This window comes from Pagrus pagrus (assembly GCF_965226575.1).
Source record: "Pagrus pagrus genome assembly, chromosome: 19".
Lineage (NCBI taxonomy): Eukaryota > Metazoa > Chordata > Actinopteri > Spariformes > Sparidae > Pagrus > Pagrus pagrus.
The window spans coordinates 24,723,155-24,734,966 of NC_140203.1; the positions used below are offsets into that span (position 1 = coordinate 24,723,155).

Below are 11,812 nucleotides of genomic sequence, written 5' to 3' on the forward strand. Positions count from 1 at the left end.
TAATTTTTTTGCATGAAAAAATACAAACTGACTTTAATTACTCGTCATGAATTTCTTCAGGTCACATTCAATCTGGAAGCACACAAAACACCATCAAAACTAACCGTAGCTTTTGTAAAGACTGAAAACACATATTTGCTGTTGATGTCTGGTCTTGAAGATCAAACAACAAATTCAGATAAAATCATAGAAAAAAAATAGAATTACTGTCTCGCGTATGCCATTTATTCAAGCTACAGTTTACACCCATGTCTGTATAGACTCATAATATATGAAATGAAGACTGAATTAATTTAATAAGGTATTACATGTACTCCTTGCTGAAATGGAAGTTATTGACGAGTATTATTCAAGTGAATCATTTCCAGTGAGAATGACAATCACCTGAAGCTCAATATCAGCAAAACCCATGAGCTTGTAGTGGACTGTCAGAGGAACAGGAGGTCCCCCATAATGGTTGTCAACCAGGAAGATGAAGTCAAGAGTGTGGACTCATACAAGCACCTGGACTGGACTCGACACTGTTTTTCAGTGAGTAAACACTGTAAGGCTCCAGTTGTTGTCTTCAGTGACATTAGCGCCCAACTGCTATTGTTGATCACATTTGGTCTACGTAGCAAGACTATTTCAAACATTGAAATGGCATGGTATGGTAAAGAATGGTAAAAGCAGCAAGTTACAGACACTTTCTGCAGTTTGTATGAACCGTCTAACCCCGAGCATGTTGTAAGGGTAAACAATATTTTTTACTATGCTGTCCTTTTGTTAATTACCTGTTCTGAAGTTCTGAAGCCGTCATTCCTCTCACATTGATTGTTAGTCTTAGTAAGTCTTAGAAGGTGTTAGAAATACATTTAATGGATTAAAGAACCCTTGGAATAAGCGTGGGTAATGTCGAAGAAGTAACAGGTGACCATCAGTCTAGTCTTCAAGATCTCAAACAAAGGCCTTGTCTCATTAATTTAAAGCCACTATGATTACATTTTAACTGTGATTATAGAATCTTTCGAACTATTCTGTTTTTTCCCCTTATCCTTAGCCTTTCTGAGTATTGTCACGACATCGCTATCGAGACATTTGGTCAAAAATATTATAAGTGCTTTGGAGGAGATTACAAAATACTGTGATACGTATATATTGTGTATCGTGATATCACCAAAAAATATTGTGATACTATTTTGAGGCCTAGCCCTGGTCAAATCCATGAGGGTGATTAAAAAGGCATCTGAGGGGCTTTAAAATAATTACATTTTACATTTATTTTTAGGATTGACTTTTTTAATCCAGTAAAATATTTTATTGTCTATTATTTCAGTTCTAAATAAATGTTTACAGAAAAATTGTAAAAGCACCAATAGCAGCAAATACATACTGCAGCTCTTCACCGAACTGGTTCAAATCCGGGCAAATAAGCAAGATTAACATCCTCACAGCCTCCAGCTCTTATTAGCCAATCAAAAATTAACAGGCTCTGCCCACAGTACTGTTTTGGAATGTGTGCATACATACATGTAGAGTATAATACACCTCTGACAATCAGATAGGTGAGGGGCCATGCAGTGAGCTGCTGAGGGCCAAGTCTCCAAAAACATTAGCATAGGAGGCTTTGAGGAACTGGACGTAGTTTTGCAGGCTTCGGTTGGTGCTGTCCGACTGTTCCAGGCGATCTTTGATGTCCTGCAGTCGGCTCTGGTACCGCCGCTCCACCTGAGCATCATAAACATATACCTTAAAGACCTACCGACACAGCTGATACACACAGATTTTGAGTAAACCATGGTGAGAGGCCTTTACCTCCTCTTTGCTGCGTCGCAGTTGGTTGATTTCTGAGGTAGTCCTGCTAAGTTGGGTCTCTAGGTCCAATATCTTAGACTGGGTGGAGTGTTCTTTGGTGGCAGCACGTTCTCTGGTCTTTGACATCTGGATATAAATATGATATATTGGACTTAATCAATGTGCAACAGCAGGGGAAATGTAGTACAACACAATATATCCCTACACACTCCTAACAACATGCTATTAAATACATTAGACATAACTCTACACACCCAAGCTGCAGAAGCCCAGGGGTGTTAACACCAAAGTGTAAGCCAGTGTTCAGACCAAAAACTGCACTACTTCAAATTTGTTTCTATGGGGCTCAGATTTAACTTGGTTTTTTGATGTGCAACATTGTGTGTTTTGTGCCAAAGAACCCCTGCCTCTGCGACTGTTTTTGTGTCTTTTAGAGTTCTTATTCAATTAAATGTGTAGGCTACCCAGGCCTCTCCTATGCAGTGCTGTTGATGATCTACTATTGCATTCTTTAAACAAACACTTTGTATGACCTATGTTTAACTACTGTTTTCAGTTTCAGACCTGTTGGCGAGCATCATCCAGAGCATCCTCCAGCTTTCGGCTCAGCAGGGAACATTCCCGTGTTTTTTCATCCAGGTGGAGCTGATTGTTGTGGATGGTGTTGTCTCGTTTGGCAATGACGGTCAGCAGGTCGCTGTTCTGACTGGCCGCCTCCTCCAGCTTTCTGCAAGATGACACAAAAAAGGAAACCAACAACAACAATGAACGGTTAGAATAATTACTTATACCAATTAAATAGTTAAGCTATCAACACTCATTTGAGAATTATGAGGTATATGTAGTGTGCCTGTATCCTCCAACACTGAAGTCTGCAGCTAAATAATAATACTCAGATTCTTGATGATGTTAACCCATAAAAATAACAAAACTCAAACAGTTTTAGTTTAGCTTACAGGATTAGTTTATGGGAGTATGACAAATGCACTGCATAGTCTGGACCAGAGGTTTTCAAACTAGTTGAAGGGGCAATACGGAAGAGGAGACATGCACCACAGGAAAGTGGCAAAGGGGAAGGTAGATGTCAGTTTTCTAAAAACAACAGTTATGGTTGAGTGGGCGCACAACAACACAGTTAGCAGCTGGTGCTGAGGCTGTGGCAGTGACAGAGATCTCATGGAAGTAATTAAGGTACATTAAAACAATTAGTGCCACAATTTGCCTCAAATATCCATCTCAGACTCATTTCTCAGTCAAATCTGAACACACAGACATGGTACTTACACAGTACATCAGGTGAGACACTTTCCTATCATTGGATCTGATGTCCAAATTGTCCATCTAGAATAAACATCTAGGATTCCACTTAGAAATCCTTTAAAATAGATGCTAGATTTCACCCCAGAACTTGTCTAACAATCATCAGGTTTTTGTTTTCTTCAGTATCAAATTAATCCAGTGATAACTGTCTGTACACTCATTACTAGATTGCAACAGGAACTGATAATATCTCATTGAATTAATTCAAATGGTGTCAATCTGCCAAAATGTAAACATATAAAGGCTCAAAAACAGGGCTCAAGTTGTAGGCAAAAAATACAGTAACTCACGGACTAAATGTCAACATTATACTTGCTGTTTACATCCTGGCAAACCCACAAACTATGGGAACTTAGAGGCTGATTGTCCTGTAAACAGAACGGCGGATACATTTTGTCTGAGGGGGGCACAAAGTGTCAAAGCCAGTGTAGAAGTGGTGAGCGACCTTTCTAAACTCTCCACTCGCTGCTGAAGCTGTCTGTTCTCCTCCAGCAGCACCTTGTTCTTCTGTCTTAGAAGCTCCATTTGGCTGCCCTGGGTCTCCACCTAACACAACATAAGACAAGTCCAAATTCTGATGAGATTTGTTCAGGTAAGAGCTATTAGTAAAACTAACTGCATGTGTGTGATGTGAAATTCAATTGAAATACATTTTAATGGCAAACGTTAACCTTAATTTGTTCAATCTGTTTGAGGTTAATAGTGACCTTTGACACATACCAATGTTGTTTTTAGTGCTACTGCAGTTCAAAGTTAAAAGCACCTTTCTTATGTCTTCCTATATTTAATTATTCTCCCTGTTTTGAAAAAAATAGTTAGAAGTTATTTTTCTGTCTGTCGATGGCATTACCTCTGTTTGTGGAGAGAGTATAGTGCTAACTTTCCATTGAGCTCCACAAAACGATTTTCTTTGTACCAAATGTACATTTTTCAGCCCAAACTGATTTAGTGTTACACCTTACAAAGCAAAATGCAGTATGGAGGTGAGTGTTGGCTCTGTGTTTTCTCAAAATCAATGTGATCATATCTGATTTAGCACTTTCACTTTTAAATCATTATTCTGTGATGCTAACTGGAGCCTCTATGCTTAGGACTGTTGTTGACCTTCATACGGAGATCAGTCAAGGTTGTGCTCAGCTCCATGCTGCGTCTGTCTTGGCTGCGCTCCCTGTCCTGAGCCTCCTGCAGTTGGAGTTCAGAGCGTCGTAAGGCTTCAGGCAGAGGCTCCAGCTCTGTCAGTCGACCCAGCAGCTCTCTGCGCACCTCATCTATCTCCTGCTCCAGCTCCTCCCGCACCACCTGGACCTCCTTCTCTGCCTGAGCCAGTCTAGCACAGTACTCATCCGCTTCAGCCCGGGTTTTTCCAACCTGTGTAGCATCGGTTACAGAACGGAAAACTGGGATCAGACTCCTCATGAACAATAACGGTATTCATGGACTGGATCTTCACTTCACATACCTGAATTTTATAGCTGTCCAGCAAGCTTTCATATTGCTTGATGGAAGCTTTGACCTGCTGGAGTTCTGACTGAGACAAGGCCAGCTTCTCCTCCACTGCAGATGCTGTCGCCTGACAAGAACACACAGCTTCAGATGATGTGTCATCACTCATAACATTAAAAGGGCAGTTCATCCTCCTAATCTAATATAAGTTATGTAAGTCTATTAGAATGAAAAACGGGGATAGGAAGGACATTATCCAAGACACAAAAGAATCACAGATGAGTGCCACAGGGCTAGGTCAGGTTAACATTCAGTAACTGTGTTTGACTGTAAAGTAAGGTGCAGCTGTCTGTGGGCTGTTTCACCTTGAGGGACTGGTTCTCCAGTTTGGCAGCAGTGCTCTCTGCGGTCAGTCCATGAAGGTGATCCAACAGGGCTTCTTTCTCCACTCTGCCTTTATCCTCTGCAGTACTTAGCTGCTCTGTCAGCTCTGCTATACGGCTACATCATAACACACAACATGCAGCTGTCACATTTTCATTTATATGACCACAATGGTGAAGTTTTGATCCAAAATCAGCAGTAACATTTTACTAGTTGATAAATTCTGAGAATGACGAGCAAAAAAATACCAATGATGCTTTCATTGCATCTCAAAAAAGTCTAAATTCACCAGGTGCTGCTGTTGTACTGATTGTATGACAATTGGAGCTTCATGTACTATTAGAAACTATTTGAGTCAATCGGATTTCTCAGTGGTTTACTTACAGGTATCGGGGGAATAAAACAGCTGCTGCATGACTACATTATTTGAAGGTTTGATGCATCAATATAAAAACACCCAATGTGCCTCATGCAGAACAAATCCATTCAAAAAGACGCCTTCTTCAGTGACTCACACAAGTGATTACAGAGAACTTGTCTCATTCAACAACTTCTCATAAGTCAAATTTTATGGTGCAAGTCATGTTTATGTCTGAATTTGTCCAACAGAAGAAAAACACTAATTTGACTAGAATAACAATGTATTAAAAAGAATGAACTAACATACAAACAAACAAAAAAAAACGTTTATATGTGTCGCTCATGTCCACTGGACTGTCTCCCATCATGGATAGCTTAGCTTAAAGGGGCACTATGCAGTTTTGGAGAAGAAATTCAAACTGAGAACGTTTATATTTACAATATTAATGAGGTAATAATACAAAATCAGAAATATGTATTTTTTCTAGAAGTGAATAAACAAGCTGTTCTCAGAGGAAAATAAGGTCCCAGAACACTGTTAGCTAGAAAGGTGGCAGGGTCCGCCACATATAAACAAAGTAAAACACAATGAAATTGTGTTGTCCTCTAAGGTCAGCTTGTTGATTTAAAGCTCCTCTTTGTAAGAAAACACTTTGGGATGGCGGCCAACCCTAGTTCAGAAACCTGTTTTCCCAACTAGGGTCGGCCAGTTCTTGATGAGCTCGGAATGAGACTCAAAAATGAGCTTTTCTAACCTTTAAATTGTTTAGGCATAAAAAAATTTTTTTTTAAAAACTAGTAAATGAGGATCTTTCTCTTCTGACTACAATTTCTCCCCCAAAACTAAATAGTGCACCTTTAAGCCATACCTTTTTAACAATCTACATTCATGTCAAACTACACTGAAAGAAACATTTAAGTGGATTTAATCTTATTTTATTACATGAGTTCAATGTGAAGTGTCACATTTAATGCAAAGTGCTCTTCCATGTAGAGTCAATGTGTATAAATAAAATGTTCTTGCATGAAGCCTAACGACTCGTTATAAGTAATACACACCTCATAAAAGCAGGGGAGGTGGAGAGATGACAGATGCAAGATATATGCCCCACTCCATACTATACACAGATACTAAGAAGTGTGAAATGTTGACAGAACACTAGTAGAGGGGATGTCAGTCTATCTGTGACTTTGCAGCACTACTACCAATTTCACATTTGAAAACGTCACATAAATCTAATGGAAAAGTCTTTATGAAGCTTTCTTGGATTATTTGATTATCACCAGAGCTGTCCCTCCCTCTGCATGACACTTTGCTTTCATCTTTGAATAGCTCCTCTAGTTCCACAGTGTTGGATTATCATAACAACAGATGGTTATACTCGTCTATAGCTGAAGCCATAACAGAGCTGCAGTTACCTGTTCAACAGCGATATTTCAATCTCCAGTTTACTCTTGTCTTTCACTTCTTTGGCATGGTGACTCTGCCAGCTCTCAGCTGCTGACAGGGCATCAGCCACCTGCTTCTCCTGTTGAAAAGAAAGAAAAAACTGACGATTTTCTTTACAGTGAAATGTTTTTACTTGATTAAGTTACATTAGTTAAGTTAGACACCACTCTAAAAAGTTTGTGTGTGTTAGGGGCTTGAAGCTTTCTTGAAAGATGAACTGAAGGAAACAACTCTGACTAATAAGTCTAGACTCTAGAGATTTATGTGACACAGTCCTACCATGTCCAGCAGCTGAACACTCAGATGGCCTGCAGTGCCCTCGCTGCGCTCAGCCCGCTGTTTCTGGGCTCGTGTGGCTCGTTTTAGAGCCTCTCTGTCTGCGCTGGCCTGCTGCTTCAGCCTCACCAGCTGCTCTGTCAGGTGCTCCACCTCTGCTTTCTGTTGGTTGGCTGCTCGCTCCAGGTTCTGAACCAATGGAAGGGACAAAACCAAGGATTACAGCTGGATTCACTATTTGTTCTTTCCATTTGTAAAGCAGAGTGTCAGACAACAGTCAATGGCATAGGCTAGGACAGACAGAAGTGACCACGACAAACCTTTATCTGCACAGTAAGCCGGTTGTTCTCAGCTTCTTTGCTGCGGAGCTGTCCTTGTAAATGAGCTCTTGTTGACTCCAGGCTTTTAGACAAGTCTGCGGAGCTCTTGGCATTGTCCTGTAGTCCAGCAGAATATACATTATGGACAAATACATACTCTGTTTTGTCTGAAGGATTAAATTTGTCTCAGTAAGACATTTCTTTGCTCTGATCCCTGACAGAGCTGTATTCACTGTAAAAAGCATCACAGACCAGTACCTTTTCAGTATCCAAAAGTGTGGAGAGCTGCTGAACCTCTCTGTCCTTTTCTTGAAGTTTCACTACAAGGTGCTGTAAAAGGAAAGCTTTATTCATAGAGCACATTTCATACATGGGGAAAACTCAAGACACAATACATGGGAAAATATATGACAGGTAGAGCCTGCTGACTGAACATAAAAATACAAACATTTAGGCTAATTCAATTGAAATACGGCAGATTTAGTAGACATCTACTAAACTCACAGCATTTTCTGCCTCTGTGTCCGCCAGTCTCTTGAGTAATGCATCCTTCTGCTCTGACAGTCGGATTGACTCCATCTGCTCAAAAGTGAAGAGTCGAGATCACTACATCATCATTTTTTGGAGATCTGTCTAGAAGTCAGTCCCAGGAGCTGACTGCTGCCTCAGTAAATCAGCAGCTAAATCCACTTTGTGCCATTTTTGTAACCAGCCACTCCACACACTGTGAGCACCTTCTCTCTGCTTTCTTTGAGAGAAGTTTCCTTCTCCCGTTTTATCTGATGAGCTGCTATCCCAGATATTATACTGGGATAGTTATATAGGAAATTCTTTCTTCTAATGGCATTATGACATTCAAATATGGGAAGGAAATATATACTGTATGAAGCTGATTACAGAGAATATACACAGAAAATGCATCAGTTAGCATCTCACATCCAGAGGACCAGAGTGTTCCCCATGCTCCCAGTTCTCCATCTGACTCTCTGATGTATTAACGGACAGTGTTTTGAAGCTGCGTCACACACAGTACCTGGGATCCGTGCTGCTCTCTGAGAAGGTGCCGCAGTGTTCTGTTGGTGGCTTCAAATGTCTCCAGTTTCTGTAGCAACAGCTCCTTCTGGCGGGCCAACCCTGAAGTCTCAGAGCCAGACAGCCTCTTCACCAGCAAACAGACAGACAGAGAGGGACAAAGATGTGCAATATTAGAATAATTCTGTCAAATCAATGAATTATATCATATAATATCAACATTTATTCTGCACATTTATGACATGAAAATGTGCTGTTCTGTGCCCAAACATATTTTTGGTTTTGATTTCCTTGGATATAACAGCAGCCTGTAGCATTCTAGAGCATATTGGACCTGACACGCATATAATAAGGCCAAATACAGAGTTAAAACTCACACTGCCACCAACAGCACATAGTTTGGAGACAGATTCCCGCAGGGCTGAGACTTGGTTGGCAGCAGCTGCCCCATCTTCCTCAGCCTCCATCAGCTTCCTGAGCAGAGCGTCTTTATCTTGTTGCGCACTTTCCCCATCTAATCTGCAAGGACAAGACAGAAACAAGTGCATTAGTACACAAACGTTGCCTTCCTACCAATATTCCTAGATACATGAATATTTGATCTATCGCTCCTGTTATTGAGATTCCATAGCGATTATATCTGAAAAAACAGTTTGCAGTGAACTGATTATAACAGTTTATCGAAGAGGAAAGTGTCAAATCAGACATAAAAATGTAATAGAGGACAAGCATTAAAGAGGACCAAATAAATCAGACGTTCTTCTTCTGATGATCTGCCTACAGGCTATGGACAAGATCTAAATCTTTCTCCTCACCCCTGTAGAGGCATCAGGCTGAGCAGCTGTTCCTTTAGCCTGATTTTTTAAATCTGTACAATGCAGGATTCACATCACATGTGAAAAGTCATTTCTAAATGTATAAATAAAGCTGTCATGGCTCTGAGTCGCAGTATTTAGCAAGTGTTTCAGAGTGATGCATGCGATTAGAAGTAAACAAATAAGACAACAAGCTTATTAGGAGATATATATTCTTATATATATAAAAAAACATATTTATTATATATTTTTGACAAAAACTGAATCATTTCGTAATTGTCTTTGTGTGCTCAGCAACAGCAGGATTTTAGAAGAAGAAGAAGAACTGATTGTACTTCCAGTCCACCCTCTCTCATATGAAGCACTGTAAATGTGTTCAGTATAATATTTGCCTGTTGTAGTCGCTCTCCTCCAGCATCTTCTCCATGGATTGTCGTAACCGGGTGTTCTCCCGCTCAGTCTCCTCCAGCTCCTTGGTCACCTCCGCCAGCTCCTCCTCCTGCTCAGCAATCACCCGGTGGGAAACAGTCAGCCGCTCCGACTGACGCTCCAGCTGCTGCTCCTTCTTCCGCAGCTCCACCTGCACGCAAACATAGATGTGGACAGACACACAAACAATATGTAGCGGGGTCTCTGTGGTCATACAAACTCTGTGAGGATGTAATTTAATGGATTTAAGCCTAACAGGGACTTGATAAGAAGACATGTGTGATGCAGACCTACTCAGATCAACTGACCTCATTCTTCAGAGAGCTGACTTCAGTCAGTAAGCTGTCAATCTTCTTCTCATACTGGCTGATTCGTCCGTGGAGCCCTTCCTCTTCTTCCGATGTCAGGTCACCCAATCGCAGTGCAGACTGGGAATGTTCCGGTTCTGGTTCAGGGAGCGGTGGTGTGATCTCAAGGCGGTGCGTTGGACCCTTGGTTAAAATGACACTTTTCACCACATCTTTGCCTGGATGAGTCTTTTTGCCATGCTGACACAAAAACAATCTTTTAAAATGAGGATGGAATTTAGGTGTCATTTTACCTCCCACTTGTAAGAAGCATCCCGTATGGAGGCCTTTCCAGGTGGTATCCATGGCACTCGTGTTTTGACCTTGGCTGTAGGACGGAGTCTCCCTCTGTCGACTTTGGCCTCCCCCTTCAAAACACAGAGTGAGTGCAACAGCATGTCACTGACATCTATGCATAATAACTACACTAGATGAGACTAGATTTCCGGACAAAAAATCTTCAAAAGGTGCTCATTTACAATGTGAAGAATAATTGCAAACAGTAAAAACAAATCACATCATGTATTTTATGAATAAAGAAAACCTTTAACCTGAGGAGTCCTGGCAGGACTAATTCTCTGGGTCTTCACGTGCACATGGACCGGTGTGGCATCATTGACATGCACATGAATTGGAGGAGAACTTGACCTAGTTCTCATTGTTTTCCTCTGTGAAACAGTAGGTGGTTGGTACAGTTCACATCAAGATTTACCATAGAAATTAGTGTTAACTTGATGACATGAGCTCTAAAGGTCAACGGGCAGGAGGGTTTGAGGTGTATGTGGGAGCACAAGGAAAATAAATCCACATACAGTTTAAAAAAGAGACAATTTTGTAGTACAACGTATTAACAACAATTACTGAGGGTATATTGTGGAGATTATTGTGTAAATTGCGATTATGGTAAACTGTTTTGGAACTTTGACAGTATTTTTTTAAACACTTTTAAGCGCCTTCAATAATTGTCACCTATTGAATCTCCTTGGAGTCATATATCAATATAAAATATATATTAACCAACAAGTGCAAGGAAAAATAAAATAGAATTTAGAACACGAGCCGATCCAATTCCCAATAACACTAAACTGAATTACATCGATGATGATGGTAGGTATGTCGGTCTTCATACGATATAATTAAAAGGTAAAGTAGCTTAGCAAGAGGTAAACTTTAGCCTGACATTAGCCATAGCTTTAGTCGCTAATCCTGATAGCATCCTTTCTTCCTTGAAATATATCAGCAAAGTCTCCGCCTTACCATATGAGAAGCTAAAATGTACTAGTCAGGAACTGAAAAAATATTTCATTAACAGTGTTTCCTTTTAAGAATGCAAAATTAAAATGAAGAAAATAAGTCGGTTATCATACAAAAATCTGTGTGTGTACATCCATGGAGTGGAAGCTTGGATAAACTTCAACAGGTAGTGACGCTAACGTCTCTCTGGTTGGCCAATATACAGCACGTGATATCTTTCTCCAACAGTGATTGGAAAAGAGTCGACATTTTAACGTTTCTTAGCAACACCCTTAACTCAACAAACTATGGTAGTATCAAAGATACGCAGTGTGTAAAGATCAATCCTCCCTATTGTATGCACGTCGTTATGCAGAAAAATACACTGAACGGGAATTCCTTCACCGGTAACCAAAACTGTAACTAAAAGTAAAACTAAAAGTTTTATTTTAATCGACCTAAAATTAGTGCAAATCTATTTGGGAAAATCTACTAAAACACGCTATCAACTGAAACCTAAATCATTTTGCTTTGGAGAGGCGCTTTGACCGTTAATTTAGTGCTGTACCTCAGCATGGAGATCTATAAAGATCCATAAATTCTCATTTT

General features: G+C 40.3%; 1 protein-coding gene across 1 annotated transcript; it reads right to left on the minus strand.

Moving 5' to 3' along the window:
* On the minus strand, nucleotides 1–11,385 carry odf2a (outer dense fiber of sperm tails 2a). Its single transcript, XM_084383264.1, has 19 exons — nucleotides 11,228–11,385; nucleotides 10,522–10,638; nucleotides 10,225–10,338; nucleotides 9,932–10,114; nucleotides 9,587–9,774; nucleotides 8,757–8,898; nucleotides 8,381–8,506; nucleotides 7,852–7,926; nucleotides 7,606–7,677; nucleotides 7,348–7,464; nucleotides 7,031–7,216; nucleotides 6,721–6,830; nucleotides 4,923–5,058; nucleotides 4,574–4,684; nucleotides 4,219–4,482; nucleotides 3,560–3,660; nucleotides 2,359–2,521; nucleotides 1,795–1,920; nucleotides 1–1,707 (listed from the first exon to the last, which is right to left on the minus strand). The coding sequence occupies exons 1-19, from the start codon at nucleotides 11,228–11,230 to the stop codon at nucleotides 1,537–1,539; spliced, it is 2,505 nt and encodes an 834-aa protein (XP_084239390.1). The 5' UTR covers nucleotides 11,231–11,385; the 3' UTR covers nucleotides 1–1,536.
* Between the last annotated feature and the right edge of the window lie 427 nt (nucleotides 11,386–11,812).